The following is a 25,601-nucleotide window of genomic DNA, read 5'->3' on the forward strand; positions in this document are numbered from 1 at the left end:
GCCACCCAGCTGGGAGCCCGAGGGGCATGCAATGGAGATTGCTCTGGGGCTGGAGGAGCCAAGGAAGAAGTGCTGGGCTTGCTGGACAGATGCTGCCCCTCTCTGTCAGGTCACCCACCCCCTGCAGGGGGGAAGGCAGAAGGAGACTCCAGGCACTGGCATGTGTCGGGCTGGGGAGGCAGGCAGCAGCTTCTTGGGTTCCAGCAGGCAGAAGCTCCCCAGGGGACCCAGGGATCCTCCCATCTGGCCCACCTCTTACCTTACTGTGGATCTGGCCCAAGGTGGATTCATCTCCCATGGCTGCCGCTCCCACGGCTGGGAGTTGGGGCTGCTGCTGGATCTCAGCCCCGCTCATTCTCGGTCTTCACCTTGGTCCCAGCATGAGTTTGTCTCAGCCCCAGCTGCCACTCTGCTCCCCTTTGCCCTCCCCTGGCAGAAGGTGGCACGGAAGAGAGGAGGAGGAGGAGGCAGAGGCGGGTACAAGCCGAGAAGGAGCAGCCCACCCAGGCGCCATGTTCTGCCTGTCCTTTGCAGCCGGGGAAGGGCCACGCTACCAGAATCTGCCTGGGGAGTGGCCGCTGACCGTGGGAGAGCAGAGGGGACAAGCCACGGAGGAGCAACCCATCCTGTGCAGCCAGGACAGGGCTGTGCTACCAGTTCCCACCACTCTCCCGCGGTCAGTGGCCACTCCCCCCCCTGCTTGGGCTGGAGCTGGTAGCGCAGCCCTGCCCCAGCTGCAGAGGATGGGCGGCTCCTCCTCAGCTTGCAGCGGCGGGGACAAGCCAAGGAGGAGCGGCCTGTCCTCTTCAGCCGGGGCAGGGCCACGTTACTGGCTCCTGCCTGGGGGGGGGTGGCTGCTGCCCACAGGAGAGCAGCAGGGACATCCTCCCCACTTAGCCAGCTCCCTGCCTCGCCACAACCCAGTGGCAGAACAACAAGCTGTTTACTGCCCCCTCCCCAGGGCGTTCAGGATCCAGCCCAGGACGCTGCCTCAGGTTTGAGCTGGGGCCCCAGCATTATGCCACCCCATATATTTTACCACCCCAAGCACCAGCTTTTTTAGTTGGTGCCTAAAGCCGCCCCTGATTACCCCCCACCCCCATCCTGATTTTTCACACTTGCTGTCTGGTCACCCTAAGCAGAACAGAGCTGTCTCACACCATGTTGTATGGAAGTGTGCCACCTGACTCACTAACACTTCCTGCAGCTCCCCATCCAAGCACTGGTCAAGCCTCCGCTTCAGTTGCTCATAATATACATTATTAGATGTGATAGGAATGATAAGAAACAGCCGATCACATGACTCTTGTACTCATCTCTTTTGGAAGTAAAGAACATTTGTACTGTTAATTCAATGTTGTTGGAGTTTTAGTGGGCTAAATCCTGCTTAGTTCCATATTGTATCTGTAATAGTCATGAAAGTTAGCATTGCCTCTGATATTAAGAAAGGTATCTGAAAAACGTGCAATGTAAGTAAATAGGTGGTCACATTTAGAGACAATTGAATATTAAAACTGATTTGCCAAATATGCTGCAAATAAAAAACTAAATTTGGTTCATTATTATTCTTGATCATGAGACTCAAGTATTCAAAACATTTCACAAATTTTCTTTGTTTCTTAAAATCACCTGCCTAGATCACATGGCACTTTCTGTGAAATACTATAATCACATAAACAGCTGCAACTAGGTAAAACATGGTAAAATGAACTAATGTATCTATTAGTACCTTTTGTTAAGTAAAAAAGAACACCTTGCGGGCAATAACAAATAAATTAACTCAGTCTCCCCACTGATGTATGGAGGTAAAATAGATGAGTGGGAAGCTCAGTAATATCTCTCATTGTCAGAAAAACACTGTTTTTTTAGATTTCAGAGAAGCAGCCGTGTTAGTCTGTATAGGCAAAAAGAACAGGAGTACTTGTGGCACCTTAGAGACTAACAAATTTATTTCTGCATGAGCTTTTGTGAGCTACAGCTCACTTCTTCGGATGCATAGAATGGAACACACAGACAGGAGATATCTATGCATCCAAAGAAGTGAGCTGTAGCTCATGAAAGCTCATGCTGAAATAAATTTGTTAGTCTCTAAGGTGCCACAAGTACTCCTGTTCTTTTTACTGTTTTATTAAAAAACCAGAACATCAGAAATACATCTTATTCATTATCACTATGTTTTTTTTCCAGAACAAAATCTTTAACAGATTTTACTGAATGCTAGAGCACGTCCATAAAGGCAGTTTAAGCTAATTAACACTGGACATACCACCAACCATCAGCTAACCTACTCCATCTACTTTTTTCTTACTACGAATATACTGAAGCAACATGTAGACATTTATTTCCCCACAGTTCTGAATATAAAACAAAATGTGTATACTGGAATTAGTAGATGAATTAAATTTTGCAGCAAACACCAAAAAAATTACTTTTTTAAGTAATGTGTTTAATACTCAGAAAATGAAACTCCTAATAAACCTCCAGTTCCTTTGGAATACTTGAAAATATTTTCTGCACGCTATGTGAGAAAGTAATAATACTGGTGACAAAAAATGGGAGAATACACTTAAATTTGCTGTGAAATGGACGTCATAGGGCTAATATATTATGCCATAATATGTATAACTCTTATGCACTATTACTATTTAATTGTATATATTATATGTATAATATGTATACTGTTGACTCCTAGAAGCCAGCGTGGTGCATGCTAGCCATTATCCAAACATACATTACTGTCCTTGACCCCTCTCATCACACATTGGTTGTTTCCTATGTTTTGTTTTTGAAAGAAAAAGCAGAAACTAAAATCATAAAGAAAAAAAGTTACGTGTACATTCCTTTGTTGTGATGTCACCAGCAATTATTATTGAGCTAATTTCAATATTCTACTCATTGCATTCTTTGCTTATTGATTTTCCAAGAAAAATACAAAACGAAGAAGCAGAAGAAGAAGAAGAAGAAGAAAAGATAGCTGTCTGGAAATGCCACCAGTGATTCCCCACACTGTTATATCCTTCACCAACCCCTCTTCATTGCTGGAGTGATATATAGTAACTGCAGTGGAGCCAAAGATCTTGTACACTCTGCATGGTTCTGATGACTTTTTCTCAAGAGAGGGAGATAAACATAAGGGAATCAAGAAGGGGGTGAGTAAAATGGTTAGAGGAATGGAAAGATTTCCGAGAGAAGAGCATGTGAAAAGATTGGGAATCTTTAGTTTTGAGAGGAGATGAATAAGAGGGGACATCATAATGGTGTAAAAACATCATGAATGGTATAGACAGACTATTTCAGTACATAAATCAGCCATTAGCTGATCAGTATTAGGAAGAAACGTCCTTTGTGGGCAGTTTATTCCAAAATAGTTCACTGCAGGGTTCTTTTAAATCTTCCTGGTACTGACTACTGTACTGGAGTAAATGGACAACTTATCTAAATCTGGTGGTGCAGATTCCTGTGTATCTGTGTTCTACTCAGAGTACAGAAACCCTAACACACTATGCATAGCAGACAGTACATTAGTGTGGCATGCGTTGCATGACTATCTGGAAACAAAAGAGTAAGGCTTGGAGAGCTGTAAAAAACACAATATTGAAAGATGAAAGACTAATCTCAATACAATTTAAAACACATGGGAGAAGGTCAAAGAAGGAACTAAAGTAAGAAATAATTGGAAGAGATGAGAGATTAATAAGAAAGATGTTTGAGTGAATGAATCACTGAGAAATGATGGCAGAAAAAAAGCAAAAATATCATGCTACTAAGGAATCAAAGGCAGTAAGAATGTCCTATAAATACATCCAGAAAAGAAGAATAATGGCAGAAAATAAAACTGCTACAACTTGAAAAGATGAGGACTGTGAATTTTTAAATAAATCTATTTGAACTTAGCTTATAATAAAAAGGCTAATGATAACAAGGACATCGGAGAATTCTAATCAGGGAAACTGTTGGATATGACACTTGCAGATGCCAAGAGCAAAGGATAAACAAATAGATGGTAAAACTATATTTGATAAAACAAAAAAGATATACATGTCTCGATCTGGATGAAATGCACTACAGAGTTTAACAAACACTGGGTATTATCTACTAATTCTTTATAATCTGCACTAAATTAAGACAGTCAGAAGAGAGAACCAACAACTAAAAAAAAACAAAAAAAACCCATACTTTATGAAGTTTAATGATGAAAAATCCATAAATTAGCCACTTAGATGGATATGTAAAAGCAGCAGAGAATCCTGTGGCACCTTATAGACTAACAGACGTTTTGGAGCATGAGCTTTCGTGGGTGAATACCCACTTCCTCAGATGCATGTAATGGAAACATCCAGGGGCAGGTATATATATGTGTGCTAGCAAGCAAGCTAGAGATAACGAGGTCAGTTCAATCAGGGAGGATGAGGCCCTGTTCTAGCAGTTGAGGTGTGAAAACCAAGAGAGTAGAAACTGGTTCTGTAATTGGCAAGCCATTCACAGTCTTTGTTCAATCCTGAGCTGATGGTGTCAAATTTGCAGATGAACTGAAGCTCAGCAGTTTCTCTTTGAAGTCTGGTCCTGAAGTTTTTTTGCTGCAGGATGGCCACCTTAAGGTCTGCTATAGTGTGGCCAGGGAGGTTGAAGTGCTCTCCTACAGGTTTTTGTATATTGCCATTCCTAATGTCTGATTTGTGTCCATTTATCCTTTTCCATAGAGACTGTCCAGTTTGGCCGATGTACATAGCAGAGGGGCATTGCAGGCATATGATGGCGTATATTACATTGGTGGATGTGCAGGTGAATGAACCAGTGATGGTGTGGCTGATCTGGTTAGGTCCTGTGATGGTGTCGCTGGTGTAGATATGTGGGCAGAGTTGGCATCGAGGTTTGTTGCATGGATTGGTTCCTGAGCAAGAGTTATTATGGTGTGGTGTGCAGTTACTGGTGAGAATATGTTTCAGGTTGGCAGGTTGTCTGTGGGCAAGGATTGGCCTGCCACCCAAGGCCTGTGAAAGTGTGGGATCATTGTCCAGGATGGGTTGTAGATCCTTGATGATGCGTTGGAGGGGTTTTAGCTGGGGGCTGTATGTGATGGCCAGTGGAGTCCTGTTGGTTTCTCTCTTGGGTTTGTCTTGCAGTAGGAGGCTTCTGGGTACACGTCTGGCTCTGTTGATCTGTTTCCTTATTTCCTCGTGCGGGTATTGTAGTTTTGAGAATGCTTGGTGGAGATTTTGTAGGTGTTGGTCTCTGTCTGAGGGGTTAGAGCAGATGCGGTTGTACCTCAATGCTTGGCTGTAGACAATGGATCGTGTGATGTGCCCGGGATGGAAGCTAGAGGCATGAAGGTAGGCATAGCGGTCGGTGGGTTTTCGATATAGAGTGGTGTTAATGTGACCATCACTGATTTGCACCGTGGTGTCAAGAAAGTGGACCTCCCGTGTAGATTGGTCCAGGCTGAGGTTGATGGTGGGGTGGAAGCTGTTAAAATCATGGTGGAATTTTTCCAGAGTCTCCTTCCCATGGGTCCAGATGATGAAGATGTCATCAATGTAGCGTAGATAGAGAAGGGGTGTGAGTGGACGAGAGCTGAGGAAGCGTTGTTCCAGGTCAGCCATGAAGATATTGGCATATTGTGGGGCCATGCGGGTGCCCATAGCAGTGCCACTGATCTGGAGATATATATTGTCATCAAATTTGAAATAGTTGTGTGTAAGTATAAAGGCACAGAGCTCAGCAGCCAGTTGTGCTGTGGCATCATCAGGGATAGTGTTCCTGACAGCTTGTATTCCATCTGTGTGTGGGATGTTTGTGTAGAGAGCCTCTACATCCATGGTGGCTAGGATGGTGTTTTCTGGGAGGTCACCAATGCATTGTAGTTTCCTCAGGAAATCAGTGGTGTCGCGGAGATAGCTGGGAGTGCTGGTGGCATAGGGTCTGAGTAGAGAGTCCATATATCCAGATAGTCCTTCAGTGAGAGTGCCAATGCCCGAGATGATGGGGCGTCCAGGATTTCCGGGTTTGTGGATCTTGGGTAGTAGATAGAATAACCCTGGTCGGGGCTCTAGGGGTATGTTGATTTCTTCTGGTGTTAGTGTAGGGAGTGTCCTGAGTAGATGCTGTAGTTTCTTAGTGTATTCCTCAGTGGGATCTGAGGGAAGTGGCCTGTAGAATTTGGTATTGGAGAGTTGTCTGGCTGCCTCCTTTTGATAGTCAGACCTGTTCATGATGACAACGGCACCTCCTTTATCAGCCTCTTTGATGATAATGTCAGGGTGGTTTCTGAGGCTGTGGATGGCATTGCGTTCTGCACGACTTAGGTTGTGAGGCAAGCGATGTTGTTGTTCCACGATTTCTGCCTGTGCACGCCGGCGGAAGCATTCAATGTATAGGTCCAGGTTGTCATTTCGACCCTCAGGAGGAGTCCATGTGGAGTTCTTTTTCTTGTGCTGTTGGTGGGAGGGCACCCGTGTATCAGTGCACTGTTCAGTGTTGTCCTGGAAGTATTCTTTGAGTCGGAGACGGCGAAAGTAGGCTTCCAGATCGCCACAGAACTGTATCATGTTGGTGGGGGTGGCAGGGCAGAAAGAGAGTCCCCGAGATAGGACAGACTTTTCTTCTGGGCTGAGTGTGTAGTTGGATAGATTGACGATATTGCTGGGTGGGTTAGGGGTACCACTGTTGTGGCCCCATGTGGCAGGTAGGAGTTTAGACAGCTTACAGTCCTTTTTCCTTTGAAGAGCGGTGAAGTGAGTAATGTAGATCTCCTGTCTTATTCTAGTGAAGTCCGTTTGTATAGAAGTTTGGTTATTAATGAGAGTCTCCAGGTTGGAGAGCTCTTTTTTGATGTTTTCCTGTTTGCTGTATAGGATGCTGATCAGGTGGTTTCTCAGTTTTTTTGATAGAGTATGACATAATCTCTCACTGTGGTCTGTGTAGTATGTAGATAGCAGCGGATTTTTTACCTTTAGTCCATTTGGTATGATGTCCATCCGTTTGCATTTGGAAAGGAAGATGATATCCGTCTGTATTTGTGCAAGTTTCTTCATGAGGTTGATGGATTTCCATTCCATACGGCTAAATGCAGTGCCTTGCATGGTGTCAAGTATCAGAGGGTAGCCGTGTTAGTCTGGATCTGTAAAAGCAGCAAAGAATCCAGGATTCTTTGCTGCTTTTACAGATCCAGACTAACACGGCTACCCTCTGATATTAGATGGATATGTTTTTCAGGTATAATATTTGCACATAGGATAAGGGAGTCTGTATAGATCTGGTAAAGCAGAGTCTAATAACTGACAAACAGTTTTGGTTTATTGAGCACTGATCATGAAAACCAAATTTAAAAGTCTCCATCATAGTTAGTGATTCAACAGCTATTCAAGACTCTGTGCAGGTAAGGCCATGAGGGCTCCTAAACCCTGCTCTGAGGACCATGCTGGAGGAAGCAGCCTGTCCCCTCTCAATGGAAAGAAAAAGTGGCAAGACAGCACTCAATATCTGGAACAGATTTGGCTGTATTTGTCCTAACCCAATGATTTCTCTGCTGAATTCAGCCCTCCTTCACAGAGGAAAGAGGTGGTAGAGATCCTTTCCAGCCTGTGGGCAAGTGAAAGACTGTTTAGGCTGCCCCATCTCCAGCATGTCACAGGACAACTGTAATTCCATGCTTCCCTTGGCACGTACACCATCTAACTGACTGTAGGTTTGTTTGTCTCTCTCACTATACGGTGGGGAGTACAGAGTAGCTGGAGACTGGAGGATAAATGGGAAGTGCAGCAAGGATGATTCGAAGAGGAGGAAAACAATCAAGACTCCTGCTCGCATCGTCTCGTACTTACACATTATGTTTCTTGGTGTTTGTTTATGCCTTTGTCTGTCTTGTGAATTTATAGCGTAATCTCTTTGGGGTCTTTCAGTAGGTTTGGAAAATATTGAGCATATGTTAGATGCTGTCACAATAGCTCACATATTAGTATATTGAATTATCTTATTTAATATATTAGATTTCAAGAAGTCAGTCAACAGAATGTTACAGATTAAACATATAAAGAAATTAAATACCTCATTACATAAAATACCATATTCTAGCATGAGGTTGAACATTTTTTGGTAAAAAGTGGTCACTTATCAGTGGGGAAGACCATTCACTGAGGTCTAAATTTGACTATATGTCATTTGTAATTACGGTAACAAAAAAGGAGGAACTAATATACAAGAAGATAGAATTAAACTAGCAATGACCCAGAGAGATTAAGTTGTGTGTATCATAACCATAATCAATACCAGTGAATGTACAGTTATAAAGCCAATCAGAAAATAGATAAAATGGGCTAGCCATCTGGAAATAAAGGCATCCAAGAAATTAACTATTTTCAGATAAGTCTGTATTCCTCCTCTGCACTCTCTTCAACAGTACTGTGATGCATACATGCCAATCTGATACCACTGATGCCACTTTTGAGGGCATTTTTTATTCTCAGGTTAATGTGCTGTGGAACACACAATACAGTCATAGAGAAACTGTTGGGTTTCCAACAGCCCTAATGGATAGCTACCTAGTAGGAGCTAAACAGTAGACTGCAGAGTCATTTCACTGTAATCAAGTATATTTTTCTGTATTGCTTTGTTTGGTTTCTATAAAAGCCAAACAAAAAAATATGTTACCAGTTCAGATATTAACATATTTTATGTTTTTGTTTGATTCACTCACAGAAAATGTTTGAAAGATAAACTGTCATTTGCATAAAAATGTAAGTGTGACATTGCTGTTTCTAAACTGGTATATATGAATTCAAAGTACAACTGAGCTCCACAGTATGGACCTCTTTTTGAAAAAAAAGATCAAATTGATTATCAATTATTTATTCTGGGAAGATAACACTGAACCAATTAAGAACACATCTTTCAGACCTATGTGCTTAGTCATCTAAAGCAACAAAACAAAAACAGATCCACGGATGCAAAAGCTTAAGTGTAAAATTGTAGAAAGCCATTTCTGTAAAAGTAAAGAAAAGTAATTTGGTAATTTACATGCTGGTGCAATTGTAAAGCATTATTGTGCAGGTCCAAAGACTGATTTACTGACAGCCATTCTTTTCCTTCATTTTGTTTCATAAACTGTACTAGAAACACTCTTTCTCAAACAGCATGCTCTCTCGAGCATTTTTAAAGAATGACCTAAAACTGAGTGCCATAGCAAAACCAAATAGCTTAAAGTATTCACAGAAAGCATACCTGTCCAGCTCTGGCATTTTCACATACAAAAGTATCATAGAATACAGCAAAACTGTGGGGCGTTGTCATTAACATCCAAAATTCGAACATAAACAGAAACACGAGTGGTATCTTGGGATTGTCTGCCAAAAGAGAAGAAATGAAAACAGAAAGAAGTGATTTCTTGCTCTCATTTAAAAAAAAAAAAAAAAAAAGGTTTGTTTTCTTAAAATTCTTCCAGAGCTCAGCATTCAAGGTCAGATCTTCAGCTGGTGTAATTTGGCATAGCTCCGTGGACTCATACTAGGTGAAGATCAGGCCACATCAGTGTTCAGAACAGATTTTGCTTAGTGCCAGAAACAAATTCATTCACTGGTATCTAGTGGGCAATTAGGCTGTTTACGTGAGATAAACACTACTTCTGTTAAGGAATAAGCAAATGTAATATATAAAAAGTATCTCTATTAGGATAATCAATGACAATTGTTGTTTTTGTTGGGCTCAAGAGTATTGTTCTGCTGGAAGTTTGTTTTTTAAAAGCAAAATGTAATGGATGTTATCAAATTTGTTTTACACTGAGGAGCTGTCGTGAATGGCGGAGAAACATATTTCTAAAAGGATATTCTCGGGATCTGATTTTTCCTTTCACTTTCCCCTTTATATAAATCAGTAGACACTTCACTAAAGAAAAAATATTACATCAGTGTAAAACTGGTGTAAGTCAGAACAGAATCACAGGCTACATGTTTAAATTACTGTAAGAAAAAATATAAATTTATAATAATGTTTTTTTAAGCAATCAAATAAAGGGCTTATATTCCCACCAACTTCTGTGGGAGTAGGATAGGATGCAAATTTGCCAGCACTAAACTGAATAGGGTTTCATTTGTTTTTCATTTTTGAGGTATTTATCTTTAGTGTAAGGCAAGTCATGCACACATCATCCATTTCTGAGAACTCCTCTACTGAACTATATTAAACATTTATATGTTTTTGCTTTGTTTCTGGAATAGGGTAGGAAACAATGAAGATGAATCCTGAATTATGTTTTGACTGAGTGTGTGACATGCTGTGGTATCTTGGGAACCAATCGGTGAGGAATGCAGGTTATGTTTCCACTGTATCTCAGTATCAGTGTTTGTAGCTATGTCTACTTGGACATAGTAAATTTCTTTAAAATGGCAAACAGAACAAAAATTGAACGTCATGAAAAACAATGTCCTAAATATTCCAATATTGCCTTTTCTCTTCAAAGAAGCTCAGTAATACATTATAAGGGATGGTGACTGTAGAGTTTGGCAGGTATGAATTTCAAGCAATTATTATGCAGATTGATTGCCCTTAAAAGACCTGAACTTTTCAAAAATATTAGCATACCGTTTTAGCAAGACCTAATTACTACAAGTAAGTTGAGAAGATAAATTCTCTCAAAATATCCTCATAAAGAAATGAATTTAATGGTTCAGTTAAGCACAGAAGGGCCTTGAATTCTCAGAGTATGAAAATACTGTGGAATAACACCATTTATCACAGTGGCCAGCAGTCTGAAGAATGGTGGGCACCAACCATGCTTATCATCAGAAACTATTGCTTTTACCAAGTGATATAGTGCTTACCCTAAAACAGAGAATTTAATAATGAATGCTCCCCATGAGTTGACTTGAAGAATCTCAGATTTTTTTGTCACCTAAAATCTTTTATGTCAATGGGACTGGAATTAGGTGCAGTGATGTAGTAATCTTAATGCCACCTTGGGTTTATTCTGTTTACATGTAATCAAAATGGCTTCTTGTAAAGGTCTGAGATGAATGAAAAGATGTATAGAGCACCAGCAGCTGGACTTAATACTATTTATTTTTAAGAATTTTATTCTGAGTGCCAGAAGTATTTAAATCATTTTTTTAAACGAAGGAAAACTAAAAAGATTTGGCTTACTGATCTCGGCTGCTATAACACTAAGATTGTGCCACTGTGATATCTCGCGGTCAAGTGGTTTGGAAGTGTAGATGGATCCATTTCCAGAGTGTATATTAAATATTCTGTCAAGATCAGTATGACGATCCAAAGAAAATCTAAACATGATAAAGGAAGAAAAAAATTGTCATGTACGTGATTGAAAATGAAAAGAAGCAACTCTACCTTACAATACATCATATAACATTCAGATTCTTTACATATTCTATCAGAAATGATAGATGAGATAATTTAGATGAATAAATGCGCTTAGTTTCTGCAAGTTTAAGCTTTTTAAAATGCCTGTGCAGTTCATCTGTTAGTTACGTTGATGACTGTCCCTGAAATGAAAAACAAAAATACTTAAAATCATTCTCAAATGTTAACCTAATACACAGAAAAATACAATCCTAAGAATGATCTCAATATAGATTTATCCATTATATTTACTCTTGCAATTTATCCTGTAAATGTCATAGGCTTCTGTGAATGTTTTCTTTTTAACTAAATGATATTGTATTAAAATATGAATAATTATGGGAAGTGAGGGGAGAACATTGTTTAAATCAGTAATTAAACACTTTTTTTCTGAGAGGAAAATTCTCTTTCAGTTTGAAAAAAAACATGTCAGACTGAGGACTAATTTCTGAGCTTTTTGAAATAACTGTTTCAAGCTTTCAGCTCCTAGTTTAATGTAGATTTATTTAAATGAAATCAAGTTTTAAAAAATCAAAAGAAAAATGTTAAAAGTATGTTAATTGGCAGGATTTTCAGTTTTAATGAAGCTACTGATATTAAGGAACCTTTGTACAGCACTGCAAAGCCTTTGCCTTGCAAATACTCATATGGGCAAACCTTCCACTGACTTGTAGAGAAAGTCATATTGTCACATGGTGGCAAACTGAAATCAATAATCAGATTGCTCTCTGATTCTTCACATTTAGGACCCAAACCTGCATTTCTCATGCACCCAAAGTTACCCCTAAAGTCAGTGATGGGTTGGAGGTAAATGAAGGATCAGTGCCTTTCAATGGGTGTATCATGGGATTTCCAAAAGCACTGAAGGTTTGTCTAACTCTGCACTTCTTGGGAGCATAGTTAGGCCAACACTGAGTTCTTCTGAAAACCCTCTCCAGTACCTCTAATAGTATGCAGGTACGATCTTGTCTGGAGAATCATCCAAGAGTTTGGGTGCTTTTGTGAATGTACATGAATGATCTAGTAACTTCACAAAAACCTGTCTTTGTATTTCCAGTACTTACTGATTTCACCCAGGCTGGAAATAGTGTACCATGGGAATAGCCTTTCTCATGGTATTTTGATGCTTCCAGTCCCAATTAAACCAGGAAGTGCAGAGGTATGCAAAAATGACAGAAATAAAATAACTGATATGAACATTTTGAAACCACACAAAAGATTTGCTTCAAAATTGGGGTAAAAGACTTGGTTAGTTCTGAACCAGGTGGCCAAATTACAAGTTATAATTAAGGAAAATCCCTAGTGCCTGGCAAGTTTTGGTGGCATTATATTTCATCAATATGTCTATATTTCCTAGCAGTGATTCCGTAGCCATCAACTGTATCTTTTTTTAATGTGGAGAAAAGTCAAGTTCGATAGTACAGGTTTTCAACAGGCAAGCTATGGAGCTGTTTGAGTTAATTCTCACATATCACAGTCTCACAAACCAGATGAATAAGATTCAATCCCATTATATTTATAAGCCCAAAATATTTGGTTATGTATATGTTATGATACCATACACTTTCTACATCATCCCAGTGTTCTTAAAGCCTGCAGATGCTAAGGTGATCTTCTAAATCACAGACAATAGCCCTATTGTTACTCAAGTCTGTTAAAAAAAAAAAAGAATAGTTCCACAGGAAGCAGCTGGCCACACAGTTTCTCTTTAGTTGTAGCCTATTTTCACTTTAAAAATCGGATTTCTATGACAGGGAAGACTTGAGCTACAGAATTCAGATACAGTGCTGAGTTTTGAATCCAACCTAAAATTTGGGGGTTTTGGATCTTGGCTTTGGTTTGGACTATTTAGGTATGCCTATACAGCCTGCAGCAGCTAGCCTCCCAGCTCAGCTCCACAAATGCAGGCTCACAGGGCATGCACTACTGTGCTAAACATTGCTGTGTAGACATTCTGGCTCACACTGGAGCTCAGGCTCAGAAACCTAGGGAGAGGGTTGGGCTTTCGAGCCTGAGCTCCAGCCCAAGCTTCAATTTCTAAGTGCGTTCTGGACAGCTAGTTTTAGCGTAGTAGCACGAGCCCACAAGCCCCTCAAACTGGGCAAGGAGGCTCGCTGCCCCAGGCTGTCTAGGCATACCCTTTTAGAGGTAAGGATTGCATGTAGAATGCAGATCGGACCTGGATTCAGATTCCACCAAGCTTTGGAAGAGGGCGGCTCATCTCCATTAGTTAAAAGAAAAAAGAAAAAAGAAACATAGGAAACTCCCCAAATTTTTCTTTTTTAAATAGAAAAATCACATTAAAGCTTCATCCAGGCTAACCTGATTACAAAAGGACACAACTCGTCTAAATAAGAAGGCAAAATATTAGCTGTCCATTGTCCCCTGTAATATCTGCTATTCTATAGATGTCCGGTGATGGTTTGGTAGTAACTAAAATGTTCTAATTCTCATTTTGAAGAGCTGGATTCTTTGAATAGAAGTGTGAAGCTATTATTGAAATTAATAAAGTCAACATATGACTCTATTAATAGAGTCAACATATGAGTCAACTGGAGGGCTGAATTTGACCCCTATTATGGAATTTGTTTGTTAGTTTTTTCCAGCAGAAAACAGAAATAACAAAAAAGGTAAAGAATCATACAGATTTGTATGTATTACTACCACATATGTGGAAAGTCCTGCCTTGATCTGTTCCTTGAACAACTTAAATCAAGACTCATTGATTCTTTTCACTTTTTTACTTTAAAGCTCTGTCATTACTCCCATTAGTTCACGTGTCTTGCCTGTACTGAATTATCTTCTGTCATTCACTGGAAGAAACACTAACATGACAGAGAGTGATGATGTGACAGCATCTTCAGCCTACTATGCTATATCAATAACAGAGTATGATGGGGGCAAATAGCTTATTCTGTTGAAGTGGTTCCACTCATCAAGCCGTGTCAGAGAAAACACAAGTGAAACCACCAACTTTGTTCCTTTTAAGACCACAGATTCTAAAACCTGACTACTTAGATCAGAGTTTCTCAAACAAAGGTCGCCACTTGTGTAGGGAAAGCCCCTAGTGGGCTGGGCTCGTTTGTTTACCTGCTCCATCCGCAGGTCCAGCCGATTGCGGCTCCCAGTGGCTGTAGATCACTGCTCTGGGCCAATGGGAGCTGCTGGAAGCGGCGCGGACCAAGGGAGGTACTGTCCGCCACTTTCAGCAGCTCCCATTGTCCCAGAGCACCGATCTGCAGCCAGTGGGAGCCGCGATCGGACGGACCTGCGGAGGGGGCAGGTAAACAAACTGGCCTGGCCCGCCAAGGGCTTTCCCTATACAACCCGTTTGAGAAACCCCGACTTAGATTTTCAGTTGTCACATGAAGTTAGAATGGATAAAGGAGCATAATTAAATCCATTATTAATACTGGGTGCTTTAGAGGTTCAAAATTTTCATCTGCTATCTTACTCTTCCACCAGAGTAGTCATCATAAGTGAGGCTGAAATTCAGGTTTTTTTTTACAAGCCCAGTTTTTCCATCCTTCAAAATCTACAAACAAAGGAATTTTGGCCTCATAGACAGTAAATGATGCTTTGTGTCTACCATATCTGAAGTAAATTAGACAAGACATACACATATTTTGACACATTTGTCAAATGCGACCAAAGTCCAAATAGTCTTTTAAAGCTTAGTGCTCAGAGACTGGTTTGGGTTTCCTGCATGGACTCCAGGTAGGCTTCCTGATTTTTTTTTCCTCATCCAGTATGTGGGAGCATGTATATTTTCTTGTTTGAAGTGCTCCATTCTGGAATATGTAAGGTGCAGGAGATACTGCCTCAGTTTTTTGAGGTCTGCATAGCTGTTTCAGCATATTTGGAGTAATATGTAGTGGTCAGAGAAACACTACATCCACCATGATCTCTCTACTACAGAGAGGATTGGTATGCAGTCCCCTGAAATCCAACCACCATAGTGCAGACAAAGGAAGCACAATCCTAGTCTTTGATTCTGATGGCTTCAACCATGAGGCCAACAGAAAGCTCTTGACACCACCTACTGAATGGAACTCAAAGACCACCCCACACCAGTTCACACAGGAATTTAAAGATATCATCAAATCCTTGCCCAAACAGTCCAAGAAAAAGCTCTACAGCCTCATCCCCCAGGGACCTTCTACATGCATCCCAAGATACACAAACAAGGGAACCCAGACAGACCCATCATAATCTGGCCACAGTACTCTCACTGAAGGAATATCAGGACTCTTAGAAATCATCCTCAAAGCATTCACAACACAAAGGGCCAACTTCTGCCAAGATATTACTGACTTTTTCCAGAAACTCTGCAAATGTGAACAACCTCCTCCAGAATGCCATCCTTGCCCTCATGGATGTACCTCACTATACACCAACATTCCTCACCATGAGAGTATTGCTGCCTGCCTGAAATTCCTACAAGACAATGTACAACACTTGGACATCACCCACACCAACTTCCTGTTTAACAACAAGCACTGTGTTCAAACCACGGAAACAGTCATAGGTACTAGGATGGCTCTCCAATACAGCAACCTCTTCATGGGCACTTCAAGGAAGAATTTGTCAAAAAAATTAATCACAAATATACAAATGCATCTCAATATATTGTTGGTTGATTATACATAACACATCAATGATATTTCATCTTCTGGACAGACAACCTATACTTCCTCATGATTTCAACAGCCACCCCCATCCATCAACTCTCTGTAGAATACACCCACATTAACATCAACTTCCTGGACATCATGATCAGCTTCAATATTGACACCCTACGAACAATTATATACAAGAACCCACAGATCAGTACATTTACGTACTTACCAAGAAATCTTATTACAGCCAGGTACTCAGATACCACAGAATTAGCTCTGCAGGAGAAAGTCTGGGATATACACCTGAATACATTTACCTAAGAGGTAAATGACATAATGGAAAATGACTCCCAAATACCCAAGAGAACCTGTGACAATACAAACAAAAATTCCACTGAATGCACACCCCTAGTTGTCACATGCTGTCCCATGTTGGAACCATATGAGGTATCATTAAACAATCACATCCCATACTTGATGGAGATCACATCCTAAAGTCAATTTTCCCCAGACCTCCTCTTATGGTCTTCATCACCACCTGTGGTGAAAACTTTTCACACAAGATCACTCCATGTATGACCTCTCAGTTATCATCCTCAAAGGAAACCTGCATAATACTTCAAAAGACTATCCTGGGAATGTAAATTCCTAACTTTGTTAGACACTAAAAAATACAGACTTAACAGAGACACTGGTTTTATGGTTCATTACAACAGTCTGTAACACACCCACAACTGCTAACCCTTGCCTGTCCACTTCATTTTAAGTGGTCTCCTACAACATGTGAACCCATAGGTGTATCAATCTGTCCTGACTTGTAATTAGTCAGACAAGCTCGTTACCTTCTCAAGACCTGAGGAACAGCTCTGTGACACCTGAAAGCTTATCTCTTCCACCAACAAAAGTTGCTCCAATAATAGATATTTAAAGATATTACTTCATCTACATTGTCTCTCTTCTAAGTTTATACTTGTTGGGAGGTGAGGCGGAACCATGTGAAAAGGAGAGTGGTAAAACTTAGTGGACTCAGCTCAGTGAAGGAAGGAAGATCTGCTCCTATGGACCTTAGGAGGATTACAGAAGAAAGGGGAGTAGCCTAGAATGGCATTTCATTCCACCATTGGGTTCCCTGAGCATGAGATGAGAAATATTAGGAGATTCAACAGCCCCCACCCTCCCATGAACCATAGGCTTATCAGGGGTCTCCCAAACCCCACAGGTTTAGGCACAGGAGGGCTGGAAAGCTTACCTAGGCTCATCTAGGACTTGAAAGTGGTGGTGGAGGATTGGGGTGCTGCCAGCAAGCCTCCTGGACATGTATTGGTGGGCAATAATGAGGACTCTAAAGGTAACAGTAGGAGGCAAGGGTAGATCAACTTGCATAAGCCCACAACAAGGGAAGTTCTACAGTTTTGAGGCTCAGAAGGGCTGATGAACTGCCTAAGTGGTTACCAGGGAGCTTATGCATGCACCTAGATAAAGATCAGCTCCTGTGTATCTCCCACTGTCTGCAGGTGAGGGGTTCTCCCTTGTGGACATTAGTAGTTGTACAAAAGAAGGGTTCTTCTCCATCAGACCTCAGAAATTCCTCCCTGCTCTCCTCTCTCCAGTGCTAGGGTGGAAAACCTATCTCAACATTCATCAACTGCAATTTGAAAGGGAAACCATTTTCTCCACACATATTCGTGTTTGTATTTATATTTGGTTTTTTTTTTAAATCACGAGGTATATAGCGAGACCATGACATTACCTGATAGGGCTTGAAGCAGAATCAGGATCCCGTGCCATCACAGTTCCTATGATTGTCCCCACCTCGATATCTTCATGCACCTCAAAAAGGTAAGAGGATCTGCTGAAGACAGGAGGTTCATCCACATCTTCCACGGAGATTTTTACAATTGTAGTATCTTTAAAAGGCCCAAGATAATAAAATCGTGGATCCACATAGGTATTCTCAGCCTCTACTTTCAGTGTATAAAGCCTTCTGGTCTCATAGTCCAGTGGCTATAGGGGAGGAAAAAAAGGAATAACCTTTATTAAATTACACTATATGCGTTGGATACATAGGAGAAGTAAAGGACATAATGGGCCAAATCATCAGCTGATGTAAATGGTGTAACTTCACTGTGATTAATAGGTGCTAACGGCACTCAGAACCTCACAAGAAATTCAGAGAGTTTTTTTCCACAGCTCTACCGAATCGGGACCCAGTTCCTTAAGTAACCAAACACCATTGACTTCAGTAGGAATCACTACTTATTATTACCGGTACTTGTATACAGTAGCACATGCAGCTAGGTAGAACTGCTTAATGTAAATCTGAGAAAATTCAAAAGTGAACCGTATTATTGCTAGTCTCAATTCTTTTTCGTGCAAACTTTCACCTACAAACTTAGCAACTGTTCGATGAATTTGCTGATGTTCACAAACAGAGAATCAAATCTGACAAGCATTCCACACCTAGACCTTTCTATTGATGTGAATGGGAGTTGTGCTTATGGAACAATTGCAGCATCAGGGCCATAATGCCAAATTTCTTCAGGAAACATTTGCAGGAAGATGAACATACATGAACATGATATGTTGGAAAAGAGTAAGTGGCCTTTTGTAAAGAGGATTGTGTTACATCAATCTATTAGAATTCTGTTTCTATTAGAAACATCGGGTCCTCCCCAAAGGCTTTTAAGGAAAGTAAGCAGTCTTGGCATAAGAGGGAATGTTATCTCATGGATTAGTAACTGGTTAAAAGATAGGAAACAAAGGGTAAGAATAAATAGTCAGCCTTCTCAGTGGAGAGAGGTAAACAGCACAGTCCAGGATCTGCACTGGGACCAGAGCAGTTCCACATATTGATAAAGATCTGGAAAATGTGTATGCAGTGAGGTGGCAAAGTTTGCAGGACAATACAAAATTACTACAGATAGTTAAGTCCAAAACTGACTGTGAAGAGTTGCACAGGGTTATCACAAAACTGGGTGACTGCGCAAGAAAATGGCAGCTGAAATTCAAGATGGATAATGCACAGTGCTGCCCAGAGGATACAGGGGGCCTGGGGCAAAGCAATTTTGGGGGCCCCTTCCATAAAAAAAAGTTACAATATTATAGAATACTCTATTCTTGTGGGGGCCTCTGTGGGGCTTGGGTTTGGGGAAAATTGTGCCCTCCCAGGCAGCCCTGTAAAATGCAAGAATGCACACTGGACCGCATAATCCCAGCTACAATACAAAATGATGGGGTCTAAATTAGCGTGTTACCACTGAAGAAAGAGATCTTGGAGTCATTGTGGATAGTTCATTGTTCATATGCCGCGCAGACAAAAAGCAACAGAACGGTCTAAGATCATGAATGGCATGGAGCAAATTAATACAGGAGTGAAATTTATCCCTTCGCATAACACAAGAACCAGACATCACCCAATTAAATTAATAGCAGGCATTTTAAACAAACATATGGAGGTAATTCTTCACACAGCACACAGTTAACATGTGGAACTCATTGTCAGGGGAAGTTGTGAAGGCCAAAAGGATAATTGAGTTAAAAAAAGAAGTAGGTAAGATCACAGAGGATAGGTCCATCGGTGGCTACTAGTAAGATGGTCAGGGATACAATCCTATGCTCTAAGTGTCCCTGATCCTCTGACTGCTAGAAGCTGGGACTTGGACAAGAGGGGATGGATCACTTCATAATTGCCCTGTTCTGTTCATGCCCTCTGAAGCATCTGGCATCATCCACTATCGGAACACAGAATACTGGGGCTAGATGGACCATTGGTCTGACAAGTGTTGGCCATTCTTATGGGAAAAGGGATGTACATACACTTGTCTGAGTTTTATTGTTTAAGGAGAAATAAATTTAAACAGACCTAAGTCGCCCAACTTGCAAAAAAATTAATTTTGAACCAAAGATTTAAAATCTTACTGGGAAAAAAATTAGTACTTAATTCTTGCTCATTTTCATTGAATTTCATGAATCCAAGATCAGAGAATTTTTTGCAAAATAGATTTGACATTTGGTCAGAAGACACTTTTAAAATGAAAAGAGAAAGGTTCAGGGTTATAATTAGAATGCATTTTTTGTAGACAAGAAACTCCATTCCCCAATTTCTCTGCAACTGTCACAGATGAAAAGTGGTAGCTAATTAATGATATATAGAGAATGAGCAGGCTGAGAATTTACCTGTCTGACTGCGAGCAGACTTCATTAGGCTCACACAAAACAACAGGATATATTAAACCCGTGGTTTTCACTTATCAAACTGGATTCTAGAGACAAATTTTAAAATTCTGCTCCCCCACTAAAACTTATAAAATTAGTGCTCATGAAAGATGCCAGACTGACAGCTTTGGGGATTTAATATTCTATGTATCAGCAGAAGAGGTATAGTACAGGGCAACGGAAACTTTTCTCCTCATCCTCTACTACCCACCTTGTATGAAGAGAAATCAGAGTAGAAGGAAGAGTAATTATGTCTCCAAGCCCATTCTTTATGCCTGGAAAAAGAAAGGCAGGTGGAAAGAGAATAGCTCTTAGCAAACATATACGAGTTAAACAATACTGGGATCGTTAACTTGAATGACTGTGCCTCCTTTCCAACCAACCCACAAAAATGGTTTTGATCAGAAAAGGTAAAGGCCCTATGAACACAAAAGGATGAAAGAGCTCTCACAGGATTAAAAGGGCCTTCTCTCAAGAGAGAGGTGGTAGTTGCTCAGGGAAAGCAGTCTGAGGCATATAACCCCACTGCAGGGTCTGAAGAATTTAGTTCTGCCTACGTTTACTATCAGGGGATGATAAGAGTCCTAGGTAAGACAGACATATGTGTGGATTGTTTGTTCCTGTTTTAAAATTCTCCTTTTTTCTGTAACATTTGTTCCTACTGATACAATAAATAGTATTTTGGTGTTAAGAAGGCTGCCTGGTCACTATCTGATCACAGACTCCTAAAGGGAAAAAACTGCAGGTGCCTGAGCTCAGTCAGGCATATAGAGTAATAGTTTATACACAGCATGCTGTAGTCCAGGGCCTGGTCTAGGAGTCAGAGAAATTGTGAAATTCCACCCTGCGATATGTAGAGGAAAGATGCCTGACATCTTAGGGGGCATACTAAGAGAGAAAGAGGACAAATGTCCAGCTAGCCCTGTAACCATAATTCATTATTCTCCCATTTATAAAGTTTGAGTATTAACAAAGAGCATGAATAAACTACACAACTGTGTGACTTAGATGACTAAAATACATCATGATAATCAATAGCAAATAGTCAAATTCAACAGTTTATGAACAACCCAAAGCTCAAATTTGTTCCCATAAACTCTTAATAAATACTTCTATGTAAAACAAATATAGTCACGAAAACTAGGAGGAGCTCATGAACACTCTTCTGAACAGGTGGAAAAAATGAGCTACTATGGTCATTTTAATTATTTGCAACAAGCTAACTCTACCAACAATACAAATCAAACAAGTTTAGGACTAAATTCATAATCTTCATACAAGAATAAGAATACTCTGAGCTCTCATCTTATGCCTGGTTCAATGGAGCCACAAGTTCCAGCAAAATCGTAAAAGCAAAATATTTTTGGCTCATTTAGTAAATGTATGTGCTCTGAAAGCACCAGAGAAGAGAACTACTCGATGCTTCCAAGAAGTATGAAAATTCTAGAAGGGTTCGGATCTTGGGGGAAAATGGTGTGAAGTGATTATTTGTTTGGAAATTTTTAGGAATGAATACCTGATCATAAAATTGGACGAACAAAGCATGTATGCAGATACACAACAATGTCTTTCTTAAGCTGACTTAACTACAATCACACAGGGAATGAATTTTTCCACAGCCCTGCTGAGCAATGTAGTTCAGCTGATCTAACTTTGTAATGTAGACCAGTGCTAAGAAATCCACAGTTCTCCTAGCTATGGTTAGCATCAACGGTCTTAGGTATTTTAGAAAATCCCACACGCTGCTATCACTCTGTAAAGGTTGCATGCTACCAAGCTCTGGCTGGCAGTTACTGGATTGTGGTGCTGTTGCCCTGTGATACTACAGTTTATCAAAAAAGAGTAACTGTGCACTTGTATCTTGCATACAGTATTTCCCTATACTGTAGCAGTGCAGTAATTCTCTGAAATACACCGAAACCTGTTTCTAGCACCTGCTGAAAAACTGTCGTCAAACATCAAACAAACTTGTACTAAATCAGTGATGATTGTGGCAGTATATTGGAGATGGCCCTTTATACGCCTACTTCTCAGTGATATCTCAAAAAACCAATTATTTCCTATTCTAAGTACAGAGAAACAGTACAAGCTCTAAGATACAGCTGTGTGGTAGCTGTTGCAAATGTTGAGCTTTTAAGGGTGATCATAATATAATCTATTTTTGTTTCTATATGTGTTTAATGTACAACATTGGGATATACGTCAGTACTCTATACCAAAACCATTCAGTGGTTGTTACTGATTATAGACACCTTGTGCACAGTTATGATGCCGTTCCTGTGTGTCCTTCGTGTCACAATGTCAAACATATCTGTTCCATCACCATCAACTATTCTGTATTCCATTTCTGCATTTTCCCAGTGTCGGCATCAGTGGCTTTTACACTGCCAAGGGCAGTGCCAACTGGGGAAGATTCTGGAATGCGGAGGTGGATGGTGTCTACAAAGAAAAAAGAAGCAGAACAAAGTAAGATATGCACAGCCAGTTTCAGAAAGTGCATTATGATACAGTCTTTAATTACATTATCATATACTATTTGTTCTGCGAGAACTCTGCTTCATTCAGTAGAGAGGGGAGAACAAGATTCTATTCCTGGCTCTGCTAAGACTTCCTTTGGTTATGGTATTGCAAATCTATATAATGCATACAGATAAGGGGGACAAATTAAAGTGGTGCAGACAAACTTAATTCTGATATTTTCTGACGTACATGCTTGACTTTGCAACCTTAGTGTTCTTTTAATGTAAGATTACATAATGTTAGTACTTTTCAGATACTAATAATCACTCTACTTCTGTATGACTAAATATACAAATATTGAATCATACTCTGTAGGATATGTATATATTATAGATACAGAAAATTCATTTTTCATGTGTCTCACACTCATTTTATTTCAGTTATTCCTGTGTCCACAGCTACATCCTTGGAAACTCACAAATGTAATTATTTCCTTTGACTCATTAGAGGACATTTTCCCCTTAAAAGCATCTATCTATTGCTTATTATCTAAACATTTCTATTCATTTTTAAAACATTAAAAATGATAGTATAATTTCTTTGTTACACTTTACTTTATGTCTAATACTAAAAGGGCTGTAATCATAAAATACCCAATTGCTAAAATGACATTTAATTCTAAGACACAAAATAGACATTGTTAAAATCCTTATAATTGAATGGCAAACACTTTTCAGATTCTAAATACTAAGGATGATATCCTGACTGAGCTCCCTGAAAAAAAACCCACTTTTTGGTTACTTTTAAATCTACTTTGACACCACAGAAAATTTAAATAGAGTTGTTACTCTTTATTTGGTGAGTAAAGTAAAAAAATATATATTGATTTATACTTTTAAAATGAATCAAACTGGCACTATGCTTGGTGCTTTTCATTTTCATACTCTAGTTATAAAATTTCACTGGCATAAATATTGCAAAAAAGCATATTTTAAAGCCAACTGCATAACTATTCACAGAAACCAAATTTTAAATTCTCACATCCATATATTTGCATGAGAAGTGCATTCATATTCATCTGCAAGGAACAAAAGAATCACCTGACTTTTTGGACCAATCACAGATAAGTGACCATTTGAAATTCAAGTATTTATAATCAATCCTATGGTAAAAATTCAAGATATGGCAAATAAATCTAAACACCAAAGTTCCAGAAAACTGCAAAGGGCTCATGAAACTCTCATGAGAAAAAAAGAGTAGATAGCTTTTTTAAATCATTTTTATAGCAAATTAACATTCAGCACTACTGTTAAAATTGGATGTGCAAAAAAAACAACTTTTTATTAATTTTTTTACTACCTAAACTGTCTCAACAGCATCCCTAGAGCTTTAGCATAGTACTGACAAACAACCATGAAGGTAAAGCAATAAATATCAGCAATGAAATAAAACAGAGTTTTACTATACAGTCTAACATGCTGGGTCCTATCCATGCCATTAATGTATAAGTGTAGGAAGAGGTTATTATCCTCATCTGCCAGGACCTTGAGGAGGAAAACCCTTTAGCCACACTGTGCACTAAACAGCATTTTTTTTTTTAAAAAGGCCATTTTTTAAATTAATACAGATGCTACTATGAAAATATCCTGCTTCAAAGAGGAAATCTAAGACAGTTACACTGTGTACAGGCTACCCATACAAACCTTGTTTCCTGTGGCTTTAGTTAACTAAGTAATGTTACCACAATATTTCCTAGGCACTCTCTACGCTAAGCATGGTGAACTAGGGGGAATATTAAGTTTACATTATCTAAGGCAAAAAGAAAGGAGATGAACATGATACCCACAACATGGCATATCCAGCAACACAGTGATGCCTCACATCGTAGTGCGGCATGGATTCAGTACTGATGCAGAGGAGCTTGTTGATGAGATGTACCCTGATAAATTAACAACCCCACTTCCTGAAAAACATTGACTTTCCATGTGGGTCTCTCATGCAAATACCAACATTTCTAGTTTGAGAGATTTGACAGGATCACAGTAGCAAGTACTTTAGCATTACTTGCTTTGTCTATATGTAGCTTATATTAATTAGTAATAGGGGAACCTCCAAGGTTTGGAGCTTCAGTTGAGGAAAGCATCCAGACGTTCAGATGCTTATCCAAACCTGTCGAAATCTCATTCCAGCCCTCACTAAAACAAGTCCATGGCTCACTCCTATCCTTTAATCTTGTCCCATCTTGATCCACTCTCCTTTTGCTAACACTGTTGCAAATGTGTCAGAATTCTGAAATGGGAAAAAACGGACTTAGGCCCAGCAGACTAAAAATCTAGGTTCTACGTGATTGTGGGATGGTCATGCACCCCCAGGCAAGCAGGATTGTTAATGGAGGACAGTGGTGGATGTTTTTCCCACAAAGAAAGGCATAAGAAGAATTGAGAAGGTCACTGGCAACCTTCTTTTGTCAATAAAGCTGCGAGAAGTCACTTGGTAGTTGCTCCTGATACTTAACAGAATGGTAGAAAGATTAAAATAGGGGTTGCGAGGGGAGAGGTGGACTCCTTTTGTGGAGATCCATATCAAGGAAACCATCAGGTTCATTGTTGGGATAGGACTGAGGTTCAGGCTTATTCTTACTTTTAGGAACTAGTTATCTATCCCAGTTATTATATAGTGTTTGCCCAATGTAATTTAAACTTTGAAATATTGGCTTAGACTGTACCCACTTAGTGAAAAGCCATCAACCACCACACCAGAGAAGACAGAACACTAAGTCAATTACATTTCTCATAGATTCACAGGGTTTGGGGTATGCTCTGTTACAGGATTCACAATGGTGACTGAGTATTGTATCTCCAAAGTGCACTTAGCTCTGTTTACTAATATGCTTCTTGACACTCTTGCACCTCAGTGTTTTCAGCTCCATGATTTAGCTCATATTTACTTTGTAATTTTCAT

At 39.9% G+C, this 25,601-nt stretch overlaps 1 protein-coding gene across 1 annotated transcript in view; it reads right to left on the reverse strand.

Moving 5' to 3' along the window:
* LOC115646190 (cadherin-10-like) overlaps positions 1–25,601 on the reverse strand; it is a 154,455-nt gene that overhangs the window by 24,895 nt on the left and 103,959 nt on the right. The window contains 5 exon segments of the mRNA XM_030551750.1: positions 9,217–9,338; positions 11,131–11,267; positions 17,716–17,969; positions 22,433–22,539; positions 22,542–22,619. Of these exon segments, the coding sequence (XP_030407610.1) occupies positions 9,217–9,338; positions 11,131–11,267; positions 17,716–17,969; positions 22,433–22,539; positions 22,542–22,619 (698 nt within the window).

The sequence above is a fragment of the Gopherus evgoodei genome, chromosome 2, assembly GCF_007399415.2.
Source record: "Gopherus evgoodei ecotype Sinaloan lineage chromosome 2, rGopEvg1_v1.p, whole genome shotgun sequence".
Classification (NCBI taxonomy): domain Eukaryota; kingdom Metazoa; phylum Chordata; order Testudines; family Testudinidae; genus Gopherus; species Gopherus evgoodei.